Source organism: Hemibagrus wyckioides, linkage group LG01 (assembly GCF_019097595.1).
Source record: "Hemibagrus wyckioides isolate EC202008001 linkage group LG01, SWU_Hwy_1.0, whole genome shotgun sequence".
NCBI lineage: Eukaryota > Metazoa > Chordata > Actinopteri > Siluriformes > Bagridae > Hemibagrus > Hemibagrus wyckioides.
In genome coordinates, this window is record NC_080710.1 from 11,899,332 (window position 1) to 11,923,477 (window position 24,146).

Consider the following 24,146-nt stretch of genomic DNA (forward strand, 5'->3'; position numbering starts at 1 on the left):
TACATGATTTCATGAATGCTTGTGTGGGTGTCTGTTTGTCAAAGATGAGATCTCAGATAGAGAAAGAATGGCAGCTTAGAATGATTTACAAACCTTTATTCAAAATCAATTTTTGACTCAAAACATGAGCGATGCAAACCTGAGAAATGAACACCTACTGAATAAAAATGGTATTTGGATGCAGATAAATAAAATGAATCTTGCCCCTATGTTTGAATAGTGCATTTAATGCACTCAGTCCTCTTCCCCACCCTTTTCTAGTCTGCAATCCAAATACAGCCTGACATTAGCAGTGCCTCACTGTAGCTATATTAAGGTCATCCATTACAGCGCCCTGGAAAGCCTGCTTGAGATCTTTCATTTGACTTCTGACTGAACTGAACATGTGTCCTGACCAAGCCTCAACTCAGTGCCTGCTTTATTCACAAAGTGCTTACACTCAAAAGGCATTTCTGCTTTCTATAATCCAATACTGTTGCTAGCACTCACTTCTCTCAGAGAGGTGGAGCAGGTATAATAGGTAAGTGTTCTGCTCCCCCCGAGGAAGGGAAGGAGTCAATTTTGAAACTGTGACGTATCAACTCAGTGCTTCATTGGAGGTGAGACTCAGTCCTCGTGTTCCTCATCATCTTTTATCTGTTTTCTTGTAAAAAAACCAAGCTGGAAGAAAGACAGGAAAATAAGTAAGTAACGTAAGCACAGTACTCCACAGTGTTGTGGATACATCCCCATTCACAGTGAGGGAAAATCTGCATATAATACATACTAAACAAGATCAAGTTGCAATACTGTGTCTGTTTGCTTTATTTGCAATATTTAGCCTACACTTCCAATGTTAAACAGAACTGTTGGGTTGGCAGACGGATGTAATTTGAGCGGAAAACCAAGAGTCACAGAATAAGAAAACCCATTGTGTAAGGTTTGTGAAGGTGCCAGTTCAGTGAAAACATATGCCTCTGGTTATGGAGATGTAATTGTATTTGGATTCACTGGTGTAAACTAAGGAAGTTCCTCATGTATAAAGTTTACTTTTATGCGAGAGTGTGAATCAACAGTGATTGAGCAGTATGATCATCTGTACTTTAAACAAAACGTTCTATAAAGGAAAGTGTTAGGGATGCTTGATCATAATAATCAGTATTGAATATTAGCCAATAATCAGCACACACACAAGCTACAAAAAACCTGAAATGCTGAGTATAAAATCCATACCTTCCAAAGGATGAAAATGATAAGTGCAAGCAGCAGTAGGCCTCCAATGATACTGCCAATGAGGATCCACAGAGAGATTGGAATTGAACGACCCTTCATTACCTCCAACACGGTCTAGACAAACAACACAATCACATAATAAACCATGAGGCTCTTCAGAGGAAGTGTCACATGAGCTATGTACAGTTTTACAGTAATGCTGTCTGTGTCTGTGTGAGTTAACCAAGTCCTCTCACCTCTCTCCAAAGGCCAGCATTACCAAGTGTGATCAGATTAGACTCCTTAGCAGACAGATGGTAGGAGCCGACTATCATCACAGCTTTGAACTTAGCCTGACAAACAAACAAACAAACAAACAAACAAATAAATAAAAGATTCAAGGGTTTAAGAAAATATTTTTGTTTGGTAAATTTGTTTACATGTAAGCAATAAAGCATGATAGACAGCCTATTATAAGAATATAACCACTGTCTGGGTGGTGTGATGCATTGCCATTTCTTACTTCATTGCTCTTAGATCTCAGCTCTTAGACCAACATTTAAAATTTTACTACTAATTAAAGCATGATAAGACTTTTGATCAGTTTATAGCTACATTTAATGTTGTGGAACATCTGCAAAACAAGTTGATTTTATACATTTTATTACTTACGTTATAGCAGCTATAAACTTTTCCCTCACCAACCTCTATTTTTTAACTTTCACTTAATATAACAATAAAAAGCAGCTTGTCATGTGAGAGAGAAACCACAAAGCACAAAGTCCTCAGTTCTTTCCCACTGGTGGAAAACAATGACTTTTACAAAAGGCAGCTAGGTATGTAGCATTTTTTGGACAGATTTTGCATACAAAGGTGATCAGAATAGAAGAACAACCACCTAGTGAGGTGTGTTATTTTGGCAGAATTGTATGTATAGGATATTCTTCAGTATAGACAATATTATAATTTTGTTCACTAGACTGGAATTCTATGTGTTTTGACAAACAATTTGATGTAAACATAAATTTTATCTATAGTTGAGGTTACAGTGTGTGTGTGTGTGTGCTCCTTACCTGTCTGAAGAAGTTATCATGCACCCTTCTAGTGATGCGAATAACGGCTGTCTGTCCCTTCAGCAGTTGCTGGATTTGACACATGACCTCCACACACCAAGAAGAGCTGCAGTTCTGCACACACATATTTAATACCCACAGATATGTAACACATCAGTACAATCTATTTAACACAGTATCAGTTTTATATAAAAGTATATGGCTCCCTATATTGGACCATATCTCATGTGAGCCGTTTAGGAGGTGAAAAAATAAGTTAATTTCTCTTACTAAAAATTCATTTTTCTTCATATCATCAGGATGCAGTGGACGCACGTCTCTCTGGGCAGCTTTCAGCTGGGCTAAGTCACTCTTAATACTGCAATTTACACCAGAGGTCTACAAACACACACACACACACACAAACCCATACATTTATATTACCTGAACTGTAGACATAACTGCACTTTGTGTGCAAATGTTAAACTGTAAAAAGAAAATATCTTGCCACAACACTCACATTGTGAGAGTAAGCATCCACTACAGAAGAGAAAGCTTTGTCTGTGGCAGCTACAGAGGGTAAACTGACACTCAGCTCCACATTGCTCACTGCATAACAGCCTAGATTCTGCACCTAAACACAGAAAAGCACAAATATATATATATATATATATATATATATATATATATATATATATATATATATATATATATATATATGTATATAAACTCACATATTCATCAGTTTGTAAATGATGACATTATCAAACACACAAAGCAAAGATTTCATTATCTACTGATATTAGGCTTAATTATTGATCAGTATTGGTAACTTAGCGTTACTTATAGCACACACCCTGAAATTTGTGTAGAATTCAGGTCCTGTCCCCTCTGATACAGTCCTGGTGGGATGGACCTCATAGCGGTTTAGATTGGAATCACTGCACAGGACCAAATCAAGAGAAAGCATGAGGGATGAAGTACATTTTTCTAAGAACGTTACATTTCATATATGAAATACGGTACTTAAAATACACATTTTCTTAATAGTTCATACAGTTTATAAAAGCACATTCGACATGTTCCAAAAACATTCTTCTGCCTAGTGAGGAAATCTAGCCCTGTGGGCCACATCCGGCCCACTGACTACCCTTGACCAGCCCGGTATATATATATATATATATATATATATATATATATATATATAAATACACTATATTGCCAAAAGTATTCGCTCACCTGCCTTGACTCGCATATGAACTTAAGTGACATCCCATTCCTAATCCATAGGGTTCAATATGACGTCGGTCCACCCTTTGCAGCTATAACAGCTTCAACTCTTCTGGAAAGGCTGTCCACAAGGTTTATGAGTGTGTTTATGGGAATTTTTGACCATTCTTCCAGAAGCGCATTTGTGAGGTCACACACTGATGTTGGACGAGAAGGCCTGGCTCTCAGTCTCCGCTCTAATTCATCCCAAAGGTGTTCTATCGGGTTGAGGTCAGGACTCTGTGCAGGCCAGTCAAGTTCATCCACACCAGACTCTGTCATCCATGTCTTTATGGACCTTGCTTTGTGCACTGGTGCACAGTCATGTTGGAAGAGGAAGGGGCCAGCTCCAAACTGTTCCCACAAAGTTGGGAGCATGGAATTGTCCAAAATGTCTTGGTATGCTGAAGCATTCAGAGTTCCTTTCACTGGAACTAAGGGGCCAAGCCCAGCTCCTGAAAAACAACCCCACACCATAATCCCCCCTCCACCAAACTTTACACTTGGCACAATGCAGTCAGACAAGTACCATTCTCCTGGCAACCACCAAACCCGGACTCGTCCATCAGATTGCCAGATGGAGAAGCGCGATTCGTCACTCCAGAGAATGTGTCTCCACTGCTCTAGAGTCCAGTGGCGGCGTGCTTTACACCACTGCATCCGACGCTTTGCATTGGACTTGGTGATGTATGGCTTGGATGCAGCTGCTCGGCCATGGAAACCCATTCCATGAAGCTCTCTGCGCACTGTTCTTGAGCTAATCTGAAGGCCACATGAAGTTTGGAGGTCTGTAGCGATTGACTCTGCAGAAAGTTGGCGACCTCTTCGCACTATGCACCTCAGCATCCGCTGGCCCCGCTCCGTCAGTTTACGTGGCCTACCACTTCATGGCTGAGTTGCTGTCATTCCCAAACACTTCCACGTTCTTATAATACAGCTGACAGTTGACTGTGGAATATTTAGGAGTGAGGAAATTTCACGACTGGATTTGTTGCACAGGTGGCATCCTATCACAGTTCCACGCTGGAATTCACTGAGCTCCTGAGAGCGACCCATTCTTTCACAAATGTTTGTAAAAACAGTCTGCATGCCTAGGTGCTTGATTTTATACACCTGTGGCCATGGAAGTGATTGGAACACCTGATTCTGATTATTTGGATGGGTGAGCGAATACTTTTGGCAATATAGTGTATATATATGTAGGTATATATATATATATATATATATATATATATATATATATATATATATATATATATATATACTTATAACAGTATAAGTATATATACTTATAAGCAATAAGTGTATATTAAACATATTATATATTCCTGCCCACTAAAACCATTCCAATTTCTCATGTGGCTTTTTTGGGAAAATAATTGCCCACCCCTGGTCTAAGAGTATGAACAGCTAGTGAAACACATAGTGCTGTCATAAGCATTTGCACAGACATGAAATGAAATAAGTGTACAATAAAATCCAAAGAAAAATAGACAACCATTTTGAGTCTCAAGTGACTTTAGTGATATTAAGCCACTAACCTGGTGATGAAGAGATCCGGCTCATACTGAACTATACTCTGTAGCTGAACGGTGTTGTCCGACAGAGTCTTCTCTTGCTCAACACTGTCACTGTGGTCAGAAACATGGACATTGGTACCTGTATTGAACCCTTAATAAACTTAATACACATTGAACTATCTGTGTTGGTTAGCATATACAATCCTGTTACTTGCATTTTCAAGCTGCAAAATAGTCTTCATACAGCTTGTGTGTATGTGTGTGTGTGTGTGCATCTACCTTGTTGCAACTAACTTCATTTGCACTTTACTGATAAGAGTTGTGCAACTGAATTCAAACTCCAACATAAAGTTCACCTAACAGAAAAAAAGAGAGAATGAGAGATAAGAGCAGGGGCTTGAAAAAGGATAAGATGGAGTTTAACATCTATTTTAACTGAGGCAATAATGAGGAATTAAGCAGTAGAAGTCGACATTGCACCTTGGACCCAGAGCGAAAGACAGGATAGCTGACATTGCATGAGTGAATGCTGGAACTCAGTCCAGTGCACTCGATCTTAAATTGGCCATCCTCCTGAGAGAAAGAGAACATTTTATTTTCATCTTAATTTAGTCAACTGCAGTCGATCATTACAGAGGATAAGGAATGAACATGTTCTTGGAAACAGAAGTGTACCCGTATACTCAGGCTGCTGAAGTGAAGGTTTTTGGAGTAATAAAGAATGAGGCTGGTGTTATAGGCATTCTCTAATGCGTTCTGAAGCTGAACCTCCACAGCAAGGCGTCTTCGAGGACTGCGGATCACGTAAGGCTGCTGCCTGCCAGCACACAGGAGATTAACCTTAACACAACACTGACACAAATCCAAAACTGTGCCTTCTGATTATTCAGTCCTAAACAATTATGTTTGCTCATTAGGCCTTGTTCAGACTACCATAAAAGCCTGTTAGTAGTACCTTGTTCCTTTGATGTCCATGTGTGCTTGCAAAACCAAGTTTGTCACACACACATCATCTTCTCCACAGTCTTTATAAAATGGAATCTATCAAACACAAACATGACCAGACATTAACCACAATTTCCAGGCTCTGCTGTACTGTTTTCAGTATTAGGATACCTTTGTTCACAACGACAGTCTGGATAGTACAATTTCATTTGTAGCTACAAACCAGTCTTCCCACTTTAAACAACCTGATGTGTTCAGGAGTCTTATTCACTGGATTGAGAGATTGTTTTGATAAGAAACAAATAGATCTGCTAGGAGCCAAAAATGTGTGTGAAACATGTCAGTAGGTGGACTGGGTATGCTGAATGCCCATTAGGCTTGAGTGTGTGTGTGTGTGTGTGTATTGCTACAACCACACTAAATCCAGATATATCTGAAAACTAAATTTCCCTGTTAAAACAGTCTCCACCTACATTGGTGTTTTCAAATGTTTTCCAAAAATTGCTTGTCCACACTTAAACCTCTGAAATGCTTATATCACTATTACTGCGCATACATAAACAGCACATCACCATCATCATCATCATCCACCATCTTGGTTGTTTTGAGCTAAATGGGTCACATGACTGTATCACATGTCTAAAAATATGTCATTGGTTTTGTATATACATTTTCTCAATCTTCACTACTTTAAATGTATCTACCTGGAAGAGCATTTTCAAAATGTTCTGTTTTCACTGGTCAAAAATGCAGTCTCAGTGTGGACCGCAGGCCAAAACATACAGAAAATATTTAACAGATTAATGTAGACATAGCCTATGGTGCCTTGTGATGAACTTGTGTCCCATCCAGGATATATGTTCTTGATCCACCATGATGCTGACCAGGATAAAGTGACTAATGAAGAAGAATGACCGGGAAAAAATACCGTAACTCCATCCCTCACTTCCATCACTAGTTGTCACATCATTTTGCTTCGAAATTGCCTATAGTTAACACAATTTTGCTTCAGACTCTAGTAAATAGATAACTCCCATTGAAAAGAACGGACTTTGTCATGCTGCATCACTGCCTATGAACACAGGGCTGTAAGTAAAGGGTTGAGAATTCTCTTATGTTGCTTAAGTAAAGATTGTAAACACACTGAACTCACAGTTTTCTTAAGTGTGGTTGGCCAGCCTTCATCGAGCACTGGGCCACTATCTGTGTCATTGATTTTGAAGTTCAGGGAGAAACTGATTGGTCGAATGTAGTCTGCTGTGTCCTGTTAATAAAACAAGCAAAGATGAAGAAACAGTAAAGAAACAATCAGTCTTTTTGTCTTTCTGTCTGTCTGCACTGTATGAACTTACAAATACATGGAAGGGCAGCTTGTGGCACACAGACTTTCCTACTTCAACTCTGACCCCTGTCAGTATCTGCCTCTGAGAGTTAGCATCAAACAAAGCACGTGCAGACAACTTTCTGTCATCCAACATGGCCCCCACCTGCAGATCTGCATATAGAGAGTTTATTTTAAATTTATAAAACACTGAGTAGATTTAATGAGTGTATATGCTAAACTGGGAGTTGCTTGTACCAAAGGTTGTGCCATCTGAGTCTGGAGAACGGGACATGGCCCGAAAGCAGGCGGTGGCGGTAAGGCATGCTGAATCCCGGCCGCCTTTGTGGCAGTTTTTCTGTATAACGTTGATAGAGTGTGGCTGAAAGGACAGACTCATGTTGATCTGCACTATGCTGCGAGACCTGAACACAGGAGTGGACTGTCACATAAGGAGTAGGAAACACTAAGAAAAAAAGAACTAAACAATGTGCTGGTGTTGCAGAGCACCTGAGGATGACGGCACTGCCGTGAGCTCCGACTGCCAGGTCCAGTAGTTTGTCTCCATCCATATCCAACAATGCGCTCAGACTGCGGCCAAAATACTGCAGGCCTGCAGAGAGAGATGAGGCAGAGATACGCTACAGGAAGAGGCAAAGAGGCAAGCAGGAGTATTGAACAAGATGGCGAAAGAGTGTAAGAAAGGGAAACGGGCAGATATAGATGAAAAAAGCAGTGAAGATTGAAATAGTGAACAGAAGATTGGATAAAAATAGGGATGAGCTGGTGGACATACTTGTATAAGGCAAATTCTACACTAAATGGAATTTTCTTTTCATGCTGTTATTACTAAACTCATGTGTTATCTTTGTATGCCAAGATATGTTACACACTCATCATCTTACCTGCTTGTAATGGGGTTTTACATAGAATTCATCGCCATGGTAGATGTAAAGTGCACCCTGGTGCTCATCTTCCAGTGGTGCTCCCACTAGAAGGTCAGAAAAGCCATCATGGTTGAGGTCCGGAGCCACAGCCATGGCATAACCAAAACGAGCATCCTGGGCTTTCTGCTGAGAATACAGGGTCCCATTCGGCGCAAAACCAGTCTATGGAGGGAATTTAATGCCTTAAAAAGTGTGGAATTCTGCAATGTTGTAAAAAAAAAAAAAATTCTAAAGAATGTTTCCCTTTCTGCTTCTTACCCCATCTAGACAGTAAACATAGACTTTGCCTGTCTCTTTGTTTCCTGCTCCCAGGAACATGGGTGCAGCAATCAGGAGGATATCTGTAATACCATCATGATCTACATCCACCACACACACCTCACTGCCAAAATAGGAGCCAATCTAGAAAGAGAGAATAACAAAGAGGACAATAATTACTTAGTAGTGGGAATGACTAAGCGCTTAAGACAAATCAACAAATGGAGTGATGTGTGAAAAATCTCTACCTGCTCTCCTTCAATGGCCTGTGTGATGCTGAGATCTCCATCTAGACTCAGGTCAAACAAAATGACCTTTCCTTTGTGTTTGAACCTGGGTGCCCCAGCCACATATAGTCTCCTCCTATCACCTACTATCACTGAGGACACAGTATAACCTGCAACATACCCAAAACCAAGATCACCTCTGAAAAATACAAATATATACATCCCACATGTATAGTTTAATAATACATTCAGAAGTCAGTGCTGTTGAGAGCTGTCAACTAGATGAGCAGTGAAAAAAACCTTGAGGTATACAGTAAGTGTACAGTAACTGCTTAAGTCTATGCTGGGGAATATCTGTTGTTTGTTTTGTTCTGCTTTCATAAAATGTTAACATTTCTTTGCTATTTCTTTGCTAACATTTCTTTTATATTACTTTGCATTAAGTGGAAAATGATGCCTCTGATGTTGTGATATGTCAGTATTCAATCCCACTCAACTAGTTTAGAGTATTGTGAAAAATCTTCCAAACCTAGCTGAAAACATTGAATCCTCCTTCCATTATTAAGTTATACACTTATTTTCAGATTTCAGCTTTTTGATACACAGATTTATAAGTTTTATTGCACAGTATAGCCTGAAAGGCATTGATGCCAAAAACTGAGCATAATTTAATTTAATAAACCAAAAGGTTTGATATTGCCTAAAAAATAATATTGTCCTGAAACAGTTGGAAAAGTTACCTAGGTATGCTGCATGATTCTTTAGCTTCACGGGAAATTCTTCCTCAAAGGCTTCTCGAAGAGGAATGACTTTTCTATCAATAGCCTCTTTCAAAACCCCTCCTTCCCAGTCATAAGCTCCCACCATGCCAAACAAGATCCCATCCTAGAAAATAACACAACATAATATGCAGATAATATGCTATAGAGCAAGACAACATGCCTTTCAATTCGGTTTTCACACAACCAAACAAAATCCTTTACTAAAATCCTGGACGATTTGGTATATCTATTGTATAGTCATTTACACAAATAATTATACTTAATGCTATTCAGATATTAACATCATTACAATTTGCCTGATAGAACGATGCCACTAAGGCAAGTGTACTGAAACCCCATAAAAAGTCCTTTAAAAAAATTATACTCACATTTAAAATGTGTGTTGAGAACCCAATTTGTGACATCTCCATGAGGAAGGTACTTTGATTAAATCCCAGTGTTCCTGTCAGCACACAAAACATTCCATTCCATTTCAATGACGTCAATAATAACCCTCATGCAAAAGGATTGCTGCAAAAATACTTGTCGGGTAAATGATAAAATATATGTATGTTAAAACATAATGTTTAAGACAAGAAATATACTCAAATATTAAACACTCATTGCATAATAAAATCTATAAACTCTATAAATAACCTAAATGACTAAATGAATCACAAGCATGAGTCAGTACTTTTCCCATTGTTACAGCTGGACTGCTCAATACAGTTCTGTCATGCCAACAGTCATCTCTACTGTATATTCACATGCATCCCTTTCTTCAACTCCATACCTTCTTTCCCTCCCTTCCTTCCTTCCTCCTCTGAAAGGCAAGATGGCATGAAAACTTTCAGCCCTGCTCCAACTCAGGCATGCTGCCTTGACCCTTTTTCCACCCATCCTCTAAAATGAAGGCATAATCTTTCCTGTCTCTTAGAATAATAATTACTGGCATCAGTGGCATTGTGGGCAGCTTAGTGAGAAAGGCTTCAGAAATGATACCACACTCATCGTCATATCATTTTATTTACTCTAACATGTCTATAAAGAATGTTTAATTTTTGTGACATAAATTAATCGTGTAATGAAACTAAAGTCCAACATCTAAAGTCTTTCGTGTTAGAAGTGTTTTGAATGATTAACAACTATTTCAGTTAGTTTCTTCCCAATTTATCCTATGGAGCTTTGCAACTGACAAAATAATGGGTTAAAGTTTTGAGATAAAAATCAGAACCCTAAACACAGACATAATCAGACTGGTCAAAATAAATAAATCTTTTAATTTCAACTTTTTATCATTATTTGTTATCATTATCTTACCTTCCAAACTAAAGATTCGATCCCCAAGTGCATCTACAATGTCATTTAATGCCGCTTCATCTGTTACATTGAAAAAGTATTTCTCCTCAGGGTCACTGGCAATGGATTTGATCTCATTAATAAAGGTTTCTGGGTCCTGTTGCCTGCGAATGTAGTGACCTAAAACCTAAAATGACAAAAGACAGAGTGAGAAAGACAAAGAGAAATGTAATATTTGGTAACTTTCTCTACTCTGAGAACATTTCAGTGAATAAACCTAATAGTTGTTTCAGGAGAAAATGTTAACTTCAGATAGCTGAAGAGGGACTTGAGTAGAGAATAACAACAAATATTCCCATACTGTAACTCAACATGTGCACAAAAAGAGCAAAGCAGAGGATGTGATGCATTAATGCACAAAGCAGTGGTAGGAAGAAGGAGCCAGAACACCTCCACATGACTGTGAGATTGTGAGAACATCACTTACTTTACAGGCATAGTAAAGACATCTACTGGAAGCTTACCACTAATGAGAAATCCTTCATATCGCCTTGGATACTGTCCAAGCAAAGCTATTTGATACATCCACTTCCACATGCAATAACCTCCTACAGAAGACCTTTACTCAATAAAGGTCTGGAAACTTCAACAGGTTTAAATAATTAGTTCAGAAATGTTACATATGGTGGCCATAGATGTGAGTTAAATGTCACACAAAAATGCACAAGAGAGGAAAACTTGGGAGAGTTTGTGGCGAGGCTGTAATCAAGAATGCCAAGACATGTCCAGGACCAGGACTAGCCAAAATTGATTGGAGAAAAGTCTTAAGTCAAGTCAAAAAAGTTAAAATCAAGTCCAAATAAAACCAACTTAAGATAGAGACAGAAGGCCATAGAGGCCAAATTGCTTCATTTGTCTATTGTCCCAATGTTTTCTGGAAAAGGATTTACTTCTTGTCAAACTTTGTCAACAATATTACACACTCTACATCAAAACCATGACCATATTTGGAGAGATCAATGCCCAAGTCCAAATATAAATGCCAAGAGACCAAGTCAATAAAAAAACCCTCTTGAAACTGGAGTACAGTTCTACGTCCATAGTTTAGGGTACATACACTGTATGCACTAAACACATACATGTATTACCGCTATGCATATTCTTCTTCTTCAGACCCATGAATCTCTCAAAAAGACTGAATCAGCCATTAGGATACATAATGTAGTGCCTTCTCCTCATAAAGTCAGCATCAGCTTTATCCAAAGTAACGTACAATTGAGACAGGGTACAACTGAACAATTAATTAACTCACAACATTCTTATCAGAAACCCAATGCCATAACAATTGAACAACCACTAAGCTGCCATGGAATATAATGTCACATTAGGTGGCACTCCCTCATACAGTATATAGTATCTCTCACACATATCAGCGAGTAAACCATCCCCACATCCATGTGTTAGTCATGAACTCACATCAAATCACTAATGTCTAAAACACAGCCTGGCTCCACCACACCACTAACGTTGTTATTTCAGTGAGGCCACTACTTGACACTCCCTTGAACACTTTTTATTATACAGTCAGGTTTCTTGTCCCATGGATGTACAGAGGGGAGTCAAAGGAAAAAACATGAAAAACACTGAAACATAATTGCTATGTTTTTGCTGGCATTGCATGAAAAGTTGTCACAATTCAGTTGTACAGTTTTCCTGAGGCGCTTCAGAGAGACACTGTGTTGTCTCAGCTTGCCTACAGGTGGAAAAGATTTATTCAGTAGCTGGCTAGTCATTAGTGTGTATGAGAGGAAATTCAATGAAACAGTTGTAAAAGATGAGTCATAGGTCAAATAAACAAAAATAGTCTTCTTCCATCCCTTTCTTCAACTGAGTCTTCAATTGAGGTCATTGTGGGTCTTCTACAAACAACAACAACAACAATAACAAAGCAAATTAAAGTGTCTCAGTAAGGTGATGGGCCACTACAAACCTCTGAATCAAAAGTCTTAGACTTTTTAGAGTTTTATTAATGGTGGTTCAGAGCTTCATCTAAAACAATGACTCAAATGAGATTTGGTGAGTGTGCACCCTATAGAATATGATTTACAGTATCTGCTCTTGAATTTGACAAAATGACATCCCATTAAACATGGAGATGGATCGTGCTCACTGGAGATGTATTCAGGCATAATAGATGCAAATTCTTCTGCCATAGAGTCTCAGGGTTTTGATGCCAAAAGTAAACTTTAATGAGAATCAACAAAGCCGAGCTGATCCATAGAGCAACTCCTGTCTCAGCAAACCCTCAGTTCAGGATGGTTCTTTTCACTGCAGACACATCCACTGCCTTTCAGCTATTATCCCATCCTTATAAGTTATTTTTTTTAAACATTTACACACACCTATCCTTGTCAGTTGTGACCTATTTGATAATAGTGGAGTAACTGAAATACATCATGCCTTGTTCAGTTATTATTATTATGATTAACATACACTGTTTGTTCTCTTAAATGTCTTGTAGTGTGATAAGCAATGTTAAAGATGTCAGGAAGCTTAGACTAAGTAGTACTCTGCAGATTTAGCATTATTTTATTTATTTTAGGAATTATTTAATTGCTAACAGATGTGCATCTGTCTGTATATTTACACTGCCACTGCACCAGATTATTAAAAAAAATTGCTGCACTAAATACAAATTAACTCACGTATCTACTTCACAACTTGCCCGGAATTTAACTTGCCCCATTCAGTCCCACAATCCTCTCCAAAAAGTCATTTCCTCTGAAGCGTGACAGGCTTTTCTATAACTTGCTTCTTCTCAATGTTGTGGTTTTGGACTAGGGAGGTGCTGCAACCACTCACCCACCCACTGGGCTTGTGCAGGGGTGGGGAAGTCTACAGCCTACAGCGCTATTTCTGAACTCTGTTTTCAACCACGTCTGAGAAATCCAGTGGTTACGATTGTTTAAAGAATGGCTTGACTCCCTCTTTTACAGTAGATCTGAGAAATGGAGAATTGAAAAGCAGCGTGCAGCTGAAGCTCTTAAAATAGATCAATGACAATTATGGTCTGCTTAAAGGATAGATGGACCTTCGGTATCGAAATTATTTAATATCAGAAGTATCCAGGTGTATAGAAATAAGGGCTTGGGTATAGAGTCAAAGCAAGTTCAGGGTCAAAGTTGCTGAATGCTTGGTAACTTGCATTGTAAGTATAAATGTGTGAAGTGCACTCACAGCAATAGCGTATCTGGTGATGTTGCGTTTCTCGCACTCGTCCAGTGCATCTTCAAGCTCGTCGCCATCGTGTGACTCTCCATCTGTCACCACAATCATCACCTTAGTGGCTCCATCTCTTGCTCCTCTTTCGGCACTGAACGCCTCTGTGCTGTAAAGGAATTTAAATAAATAAACTGTTTCTTTTTCTTTGCTCACTTTGCAAATGATGCAAATTCAAATAATTGTCTCCAAAAATGTTGGCTCCTCCATGCATCAGCGGTAATCTGACTCTCTTTCTGAACTGAGCTGTCTCCTTTTCTGATTACTTCCAACCTCCATAAAAATTGGTACAGCCATCACACAAATACATGCACATTCCATCCTGTTTGTGTGACCTTGACCAGCGCCTTAAAGCGGAAAGTGCGTGGCGACCTCAATGTTAGTCAGCTCAGTGATTTTTCGGAGGCTGTCCAGATCTAGGCTATATATATCACAGCGGCTCTCCGCAAGAGACGCCAAGTTTGAAAACACCATGCAGCCTCCCGTTTAATTACATACCTAGAGAGAGCAAAAGAGACGGACGATGGAGAACTAGATCACAGGGTGGAGAACAGAATAGGTCAAAACAAAAAAGAGATACAATATATGAAATGGGGGCAATTAGAAATGTTGAAGGGGCAGAAGCAGGCGTAACAGGGAAAACTTTGTGTTAAGGATCATTATTAAGACCTCATACTACATTTAAGAGCGGGTAAAGAAAGACAGGCTCATATCTCCATACACACCGCATGGGAGTAACATACTCATGACATCAGATCTGGGGGGAAAAGAGGCATCTGATGTGGTTGTGAGAAACACGCAGAGGCTGAGTATTCGGCACAAACATCTGAGGCACACCACACCAAGTAGTAAGGAATGGATGAAGGAAAGTGGTTACGTAAATTAGTTAAATCAGAGAGAGGGTGGAGACACTTTCAACTTGAGAATATCTCACACATATTAAGAATACTGAGGAACAGAAATGGCACAAATGCAGTGTGTTATATGTTTCAATGGCTGGAAGTTTTCAAGAGAGTTGACAGTGCTCCATCGTGTGAAACGTGGTTTTCACTCTTGACAGTATGTTTGTATTAATAAGTGTGCATAACATTCAATATATATATTCTTTCAGAAGAATGGATCTACAACTGAAATGTGGTTAAACATTGTGAGAACGTATGTAAGTATCTATTCAGGCTAAAATGTGTGCGGGTGTTTGCACAGCTGCAGAAGCTAAAGCTAAGTCCGCAGTACAGTAACCACACCTGCAGCTATGCTGACCTGGCATCCTCTTAGCCTCTGGCCCTCCCTGAGCAACAGCAAACATTAATATTATTACACCCTGATGACCCAAGTCACTTCACTAACTCTAATGCTTCATCAACAGAGAAAAAGAAAGAGATGCCATTAACTATGAATATGAGAATCTTAAGGGGTTTTGTATAATTCTGTTAATTTCATTTGTAATAAATGATCTAATTTTATGACAATACCATGAAATACTATAAAGGTCTACTCTATGTTAGGTTCAATAAATGATGGTGTGCTTTGGATATTATTTATTCATTTATTTTTGGTTTAGTTAGTTTGTTCCATTACTGTGAAAATGACCTAACCTAACCTTAATCCAGTGTATGAGTAGTGCACAATTTCCTATACTGAAAACAGAACAGAAAAACTGTTGATGTGAAACTTACATAATGGAAAGATAGGAAGAGTTGTTGAGCTATCTTAATAAACACATTGTCTATTTGAGTACCGTATATAGTATATTTATGCTGTATTTTTCTGTAATCACTATACTGTAATTTCCACCTCACACCTTAACAATTAGGGCTCAGAACTTGGCTAATGTCTAAAGTAAGGCAAAATTTTGACAAAAACAAATTACAACAAAGTGACGGCTCAGAGTTTACACAAGATACAAAACATGTAATACATGTATGACTGTTCCTATTGCTGAGATGTATTTAGTGCTTACATTTAGTGCTACAGTGTTATAGATGACCTTTCCAATTAGTCAAACTATATTTTACAGTAATTGCAGTTGTCCTAACTCTACTCTAACTTTTGTACCCCTCCTCAAACTCTGGGTAAAGGAGCTATGAAAATGTTCTTGGATAAAGTAGAAATTGGTAATTTCAGCGATTTTACTGGCCTTGCATTTGAAGAAAAAAAAAACACACATGAAATGTAGAAAACCACAGCATTGCTAGTATGCAGAACATCACGAAATGGAGTGAAGTTTTACCCAAACTGTGTGCATTACACAGAAGTCAGTGCAACATTAAATGCCTTATATAGCCTGATATAATGAGCATGGCTGACAGTGAGTCTGCATTTAACTGACATAGCTCTGTTAGTCCAAAGATACAGTGGTTTCATGAAATCACTATCTGAACTGAATGATTATAGCTCTTTTAATGTTTTAATTTTTTATTTTTTACAGACGAACTAAAATAAAAAATGAGAAAAATGATCATGCTTCCTGGAGACAAGACTGATATAAGGTTTGAGTTCTCAACAGGGCTCTTTTTTTGGGTAGTATCTGCTGAAATAAAGGGAATGACAGATCCTGATAAAGGAGGAAGAACAATAAATAGCAAGAGAAAAGGGTAACTAAAATAGAAAATCTTGACTGAAATCTATGCATGGTTTGTGCATGTCTCTGGGGTAGCTATAGTGTTACACCTCCTGGAATGTGTTCTGTTGAGGCACTGACTCTATGACAAAGGTACTATTGAGTGCTTCCTTACCGGTGCTGAGAAGAAAAAGAACCTGACACATGAAAAAAATGAAAAAGCAACAAAAAAGAAAATATAGTAATAAAGAGAGAGAGATGCTAAGAATGATAGGAGAGAATGATTGGCAGTCATACCAAGCCATATTTATCGCGTATGCAGTGCGAGTCTCTCGCCCTTCCTGTCGATTGATGTTCTTGGCAGCTTCCACCACATCCTCTGTCGTCTGATAGTCCTTAAGGGACCACTCATGAACTGCGATCTCTCCATACTGTAGGATGCCCACCTGAGAAACACACACACACACAAACACACACACTGTAGTGCTGAGTGTGCATGCCAGTCAGCAAGCAGTATGTTCAGGTCAGAGAGACTACCACAGCCTCTCCTCACTCCACCATACCCATACCAAACTAAACACCTCAAAAATTCACACTGGTGCCAGGATTAGAAAAGCCTTACAAAGCAGAAGCATTGCTATTCACCCCTGTTTGCTCTCAAACAGTCTACTGCCTTTGAAGAAACACACACATAGCTTGGTTACTATAGCCCTTACTCCGAGGCCACAGCATTCTGACAAGGATACATAACCAATGCTCAGTTTCACTCTGTGTCACACATGTACACAATAAATACACATGCACACACATTCACAAGATCTTACCCCCCCCTTTTTTTTCCACAAGAAAAACCACAGCTCTTGTCTGTTCATTTTAACATAGCCATTTATTTCCCAGAGTTTGCCAGCTCTGTTTCACTTTAGGCTTTTTTGTAAAGACAAGTTTTGGGCAATATTACAACCACACACATGAACACACACACACATAATTATCACCTCCCAACACTATCCAGATAAGGAGGGTATTATTCAGAGATGCTACCACCACTATGTTTCACTACGAGGTATGGTGTTTTCAGAGTGATGATTAATGTTGGTTTTTCATTTGTAAATAATCTTTTGAACTATATTGATTCCTCTCTTTTCATATCATGTGTAATTTTGGAGAGATTCATGAGACAAGTCCATTTCAGTTACAGGAAGTAACTCTGCAAAATGTGGAAAAGCTTAAGTAAGCCACTATAAACACTAAATACCTGTGTATTAGCCTCTGAATTTTATTTAAATATCCTAGATATAATACAGTAAAGAGGAAATGCATAGCATCTTTAAAGATGCAGCATATATTTTCTCAGTGCTCTCAGTATTTACAATATCTAGTTGCTTTGTCTTCATAATACCTGTATCTAGTGGACAAAGAAAGAGTCATGACAAGGACTTTTGCTGCAATCAAAAACATAGTCTAGAGTTTTGCAAAGTCAGCAGTATCTTCTTTCTGTGTCAGTATAAGAATTTGGTTTGATTGTTAGTTAGATAGTTAAACAAGGTAGTTAACCTTTGTGACTTCCAACCTTTTTTTACACTAACTATTGGACATGACCCCTTTCATATTTAGCTAGCTAGTTTGCATTGAATGAGGTGTATTAGAACAGGGAATGCACACCCAGCTCTACAGGTAGACCCATGAAAACAGGCTATTTAATAGACTAAAGAACAACTTAACACACACATACCTGCATCTGCTCCGGGCTGATGTGGAATTTGCTGAGGATGTTTTTGAGGAAATTTTGCACTTCAGACCAAGGGTAAATACTGTTAGAACCATCAAGAACTATTACTATGTCCATATACGTAGTACATCCTGGAACACAAGCAAACATCCTTTATAACCAATAACAAACAGTCAAACCTTAGAATTAGTTTAGCTGCTAATAGACTTACTGAAGGTACTGTAGAGGTTAAAAGAAATCTTATAACAATAGTTATTTATTTATTTTACATTTTAGCTTAAATTGTATGGGTCATTCTCACTCTGTGCTGTGGGGGCAATGGTCTCTGTAGGTTCCAAGTCATTGTCCACAAATGTGCAGATCCCCGTGCTGAAGAGAGATGTGCCACACTCCTGAGACCAAAGTGGTGCACAGGCCTGAAAACAGAAAGTCTCTGGTTTTTGGGGGTTTTTTTATGGCTGTGGGCAAATTGGTGTTACAGTCAGAGCTACTGCTGTTTACCATAAAGACCGATGGACTGAATTAGAGTAACAGAATGAGGCAAGGATGAGAAGATAAAGGAGGAATAGGTCACATGGAAAAGGAATAGTAAGCGGTTGAACAAAGGGAAAAGAAGTAGAGAGGGTAAGGAAAAAAGGAAAAAAGAGACAGGGTGGAGACAATTGTTGACAAATGTTGGTCTTTGTCATAAACGCTTTAGCAGAGTTGAAAACCGCACTCCAGCAAAGTAATTAAATTGGTTGAGAGAAAGAAAAAAAAATAACGCACAAAGATATTTACGTCTTCAAAGCACACCATTTATTTGGCTGAAAAAACTATTTGACTGAAAATGAAAGATAGAGGTTAAGATAGAGAAGGAAAATATAGAGATGAAAGATACAACAGTGTGGTCATGGATCAGGGAGGGATGGAGGGGGTAGCTGGGGGACACAGCAAACATCTAGCCCTCTCACTCTCTGTTATTTTGAATGCCACATACTAGAAAACAATGAAGGAAGAAAGAATGAGACAGAGATGAAGAGAGGCTGTGAAAAAAAGAGGTACAAAAAGAGGGAGACAAAAATAGACAGAGAAAGTGCAAGAGATGCTATGGCTTTTGCATGGCCTGTCATTACAAAGATCTAAACTCGTGTTCCAATCCTGTTATAGCCCTGACCACTGCAAGGGCCATTCAATGTACGTGCAGGCATGGATACACTGACACACAAGATCACGGGAAAAGTCACAAAAACTAAGCAGACTGGCTTATAATATACAGGAATACAAATATGTGGTTATGTTTCAACAGCACGCAGTGTAAGTTAAACTATATAACTTCTCTCAGAGTACAAGGTGCTGCACATAGGCACTCTCTCTCGTCTCTCTCTCTTACTCTCTCAGACAAACACATACAAACTCTTACTCACTTCCCTAGGCAAACATTCCCCTTCTCCCCCCTGTGAATTATTCATAACCATACAACTATTTCTTGGTTACACACACGCATTGGCTGAAGCCAGCCATCAATTCCACTAAACCCTCAGTGAAACAGTTCCACTACTGGACTGAGATGAGTTGCTCTGTTCTGCCCTACACAGAAGCCTGTGTTTGACTGAGTGGGGAGAGAGACAGAGACAGAGAGAGACAGAGAGAGAGAGAGAGAGAGAGAGAGAGAGACAGAGAGAGTGTAATTAGGTGTGTAAATTATATGTAAATACACTTTTTCTGTCTGGGGTTAGGTGAGGTTTCTGCTGTGTCCTAAGCCTGGCTAACATCTGCCTCTGTCTGTTTCCTTGCTCAGCATGAGGGGTGTGGTGTTTACTTTAGCCTGAGTTAACTTGAACCAGGTCAGTTTATTTAAAAATATAAAGGTATAAATCAGTGCAGTAACACAGAGGGAAGTTAGGAGGGAAAATAAAGCAACACTAACAGGTGAGGCAAACTAAACACTTTATCAGACATGTTATCTATCCCACTATGCCACATTAATCTCCATTCCCTGGTCACCCAAGCACATTTGTTGGGAATTATACAGAAGATGTCAGATAAGAACTGAACCCGGGACCCTGGGGCATCTGAATCAGAATAGATTCAACACTGGTTTACTAAAACACAATTATTTATATATATAATACTTCATATATGTTTGTGCCTTATGATTTATACCTATTCGGTGAGCACCCCAATTCTGCATGAATCATGATCTATATAGAGATGAAGTAAAAAGGTATAAAAGTGTTTCTAGTACCACTACAGCATTAACTGAGCAACAGTAAGAGGACTGCGCTGTTGATGTTGTTGTTTTTAAATACCACTCATGACTTCTGAAGCAATTTATTTGGTTTTATTCCACCAACATATTTGTTGAAAAGTTGTCACTGCACTAGTAGGTTTTACTTCTTCTTCATCTGTACTTTTACCATCACAATCGCATAAATTTAGCAGAGCATGCTACTGAAATGAATAGCATGCGGTGTAGAAGACACGTACCATTAGTAATCTTACAGCAGGAATGCAACATTCCACTCTGTCCCTAAAACTTATAAAGTACCGGAGAACTATTACAAGCATTCATGCATGAAAGCATTTCAGTAAAAAATAATTTCCCTGATTGTCCCTTTAGGGTTGCAATTTTTTATCATATCATGAAATTTGGAAACATATTTAAAAATATATGAGGTGTTTTAAAGTTTTGACTAGCTAGCCTATTCTAAATCTAAGCTATAAATAATACCAGGAAATAAAACCTTAATCACAAATACATACATTCCTACTGGTTTGGAAAGAGAGGGTTCAATATATGAAGCAGACAAAATAAATAAATTATAATAAATTAAAGTTTGAGAAGCATCAGGAACAGATGCAGGACGAAAAGGTTTGTAAGCAAGAATATTTAGACAGATGGTGTCCTGGATATACCAGGCACTGTAAGCATTTCAGCTAGTCATTTATAAAACAAAAACTTCATTTAAAAATAAATAAATAAATAAATAAATAAATATTTATTTACACTACCAATCAAAAGTTTGGACACACCTTCTAATTCCATGGTCTTTCCTGATGTTTATTTCTTTCTACATTGTAAATGCTGAAGGCAGGCGAAATACACAATAATGTCCTTTGAACAGTTATTATATTGAAGAGATATGTCTGCTACTGATGCTCTATAAAGCCTTCATAAGGGCTCTAATCTGAGGTGCTGTTAATTGGTGATTTCTGAGGCTGGTAACTCTAAATGAACTTCTCCTCTGCAGCAGAGGTAAGTTTTGGTCTTGCTTTACTGGGATGGTCTTCATGTGAGCCAGTTTCATCATGGTGCTTGATGGGTTTTGCAAATGCACTTGACAATACTGTTCTTGCAAGAACTATTCCAGAACACCTGACCTTCGTGTCTTAAAATAACAACTGACTGTTGTTTTTTGTCATTACATATGGATTACTTAAGTCCATGTGTGTTATTTCATAGTTTTGAAATCTCCAGTATTGTTCTAGTATAGTATAGAATATATACTATACTATAATATTATATCTGAATTATTGTATATACTTTTGACTATATATATATATATATATATATATATATATATATATATATATATATATATATATATACACTATATATAATATGATATGATATAATATAATCTTCTTCTTCTTCTTTCTGCACTCCCTTCAGGGGTCACCTCAGCGAATCATCTCCCTCCACCTATCCCTATCTTCTGCATCCTCAACACTTACACCCACTAGCTTCATATCCTCATTTATTACATCCAAATACCTCGTCTTTGGCCTTTCTTTTTGTGTCCTGCCTGGCAGCCTCATGTCCAACATTCTCCTACCAATATACTCACTCTCTCTCCTCTGAACATGTCCAATATAATATAATATTCTGAGTAACTTCTTGTTATTCCAGGAAGGTGTGAAAGTCTGTTTCATGCATTTCAATGAGCTGCAATACCCCACTTAATTCCCCCTATTTGTCATCAGTCTTACCAGAAATCCATTGGGTTGATTCGGGGTAAGCGTCATGCCCAAGTGGGAGTTTTTCAGATTCCGTGACACATTCTGAAATGCATTGTCTGCTGCACAGAAATAATTAAAATGTTGCATTCTGTAACATGTTATACTCCAGGCATTAGGCATATCTGTAGGATTTCATGTATATAAATGCTTATTCTTTGTCATTTTTTCACCTAGATTCATTTTTGAGCAGTTGGAATTCAGTTCCTTTCCCACGACGCATTTGTAAATGTCTCCCTTTCTGTTATTTGGTGGACCATCCCATGGAGCTCCAACTAACATCCTGTATCACAAACAAAAACATTGGAAACTGCATTGGCAACTGTGAAATACCTACAAAACAAATTCAGAAAAAATCGACATAAACATATATTACGCATATACTCACTGAGCCCTTTATTCGGAACACTCATTTATGCAATTATCTAATCAGCCAAACGTGTGGCAGCAATACAATGCAATCAAATCTGGATCTGAATCCAGTAGAACTACTTTGGGGTGTGGTAGAATGGTAGTCATGTCAACATGGAGCAGAATCTCAAAGGAATGTTTCTAACATGTTGTGGAAACCATGCCATGAAGAATTAACGCTGTTTTGAAAGAAAAGGGAGGGGAGACCCTACTCAGTATTAGTTCAGTGTTCCTAATAAAGTGCTCAGTGAGTGTAAATGTACAAGACATTTCAGTTTAACTGGAGCGAATATTCAGTTTTTCAAGAACTATTACTAGAAGAAAGACGTTCCATAAACTATTATTAAAACATATGCCAAGTCTTTAAGAGTCTTTAAGATTACACTGGACATGCTATCCAATTTTATTTACGATAAATGGACATTTGTGAACATGTGGGACCCAGGAAAATCAGAAAGCCCTGTTTATCCATCCATTGACAATGATACTGATTTCAACTATAACACAGTGCTTTCAATGGTCAAGAGGTGTTGATTGATCTTCTACAACACCACAGATCTGAATGTTGCACTGACTGTAATTTAAATGACAGGATTATATATTAATGCTCCTGTACTATTATGTTATTGGTTCTTTAGTAACAGTTCATTCAACTTGTACTGCAGACGAGCTACATAATCTGTGTGTAATAATAAACAGGTTTAAAAAATGTTGATACAGTATTTCACCAAGAATTGTTTTACTCTCAGTAACATGACACGCTGCATTTTCTTGTCTTATTACCTCGAAAGCAGAGGAAAATGAGAGGCTGGCGAGAGAATGACAGTTTATAGCTGTTATAATGCAAGTAACGTATTTCACATATGTTCCACATCACTATAAATGTGTAACAAGTATGATGTGTTATTCTATGACTAATAAAAACTGCTGTTAAAATGCTGTGATATAAAGAAATACACAAAGATACCAGATGATTACTTTACTATAACAACATGCCTGTCATAGTTAATTCCTTAATTTTCCTATTTACTGTAATCATTCGGATCCAAGTTCTAGTTAGCCTATTTTTCAAATAGAACAAATTAATTCAGCACAAAAGCTGAAACCAGTCATAATAAATGAAACTCAATACTCACATTTTTTCTTCTCCAACTTCATGCTGTAGCACAGAGAACCCAAACAGAGAGTCCTCTGCCCCGCTGAAGATGCGTGGCTGGTTCACATCGATGTTAAAACACTGGCACAACCCTGGATGAGAGAAAAAAACAAAAGTATTTAATTAATGCAAACTAAAGGTTATAGGACTAAAACAATTCCTGAAAAGGGATAAAGTATTCCTGATCTCTGACAAGCAGAATGAAGGGCAAATGCATGAATT

General features: G+C 38.2%; 1 protein-coding gene across 2 annotated transcripts in view; it reads right to left on the reverse strand.

Annotated features, from left to right (window-relative positions):
* Positions 1-41: 41 nt before the first annotated feature.
* Positions 42-24,146, reverse strand: part of itga10 (integrin, alpha 10) — a 31,713-nt gene continuing 7,608 nt past the window's right edge. The window contains exons 3-31 of one of the 2 annotated variants that reach the window (XM_058414346.1): positions 23,905-24,016; positions 22,531-22,640; positions 22,331-22,416; positions 18,660-18,774; positions 18,362-18,489; positions 16,927-17,075; positions 14,028-14,178; positions 10,812-10,977; positions 9,881-9,954; positions 9,471-9,615; positions 8,752-8,900; positions 8,504-8,647; positions 8,204-8,407; positions 7,809-7,939; positions 7,557-7,723; positions 7,330-7,472; positions 7,131-7,241; positions 5,988-6,073; positions 5,708-5,849; positions 5,513-5,605; positions 5,312-5,388; positions 5,054-5,143; positions 3,100-3,184; positions 2,764-2,877; positions 2,535-2,642; positions 2,265-2,378; positions 1,449-1,544; positions 1,213-1,326; positions 42-660 (exon numbers count right to left, since the gene is read on the reverse strand). In XM_058414346.1, the coding sequence (XP_058270329.1) occupies positions 607-660; positions 1,213-1,326; positions 1,449-1,544; positions 2,265-2,378; positions 2,535-2,642; positions 2,764-2,877; positions 3,100-3,184; positions 5,054-5,143; positions 5,312-5,388; positions 5,513-5,605; positions 5,708-5,849; positions 5,988-6,073; positions 7,131-7,241; positions 7,330-7,472; positions 7,557-7,723; positions 7,809-7,939; positions 8,204-8,407; positions 8,504-8,647; positions 8,752-8,900; positions 9,471-9,615; positions 9,881-9,954; positions 10,812-10,977; positions 14,028-14,178; positions 16,927-17,075; positions 18,362-18,489; positions 18,660-18,774; positions 22,331-22,416; positions 22,531-22,640; positions 23,905-24,016 (3,458 nt within the window). In that variant the 3' untranslated portion in view covers positions 42-606. Of the gene's footprint in view, positions 661-1,212; positions 1,327-1,448; positions 1,545-2,264; positions 2,379-2,534; positions 2,643-2,763; positions 2,878-3,099; positions 3,185-5,053; positions 5,144-5,311; positions 5,389-5,512; positions 5,606-5,707; positions 5,850-5,987; positions 6,074-7,130; positions 7,242-7,329; positions 7,473-7,556; positions 7,724-7,808; positions 7,940-8,203; positions 8,408-8,503; positions 8,648-8,751; positions 8,901-9,470; positions 9,616-9,880; positions 9,955-10,811; positions 10,978-14,027; positions 14,179-16,926; positions 17,076-18,361; positions 18,490-18,659; positions 18,775-22,330; positions 22,420-22,530; positions 22,641-23,904; positions 24,017-24,146 lie in introns of both variants that reach the window. The other variant, XM_058414270.1, reaches the window with a different exon arrangement.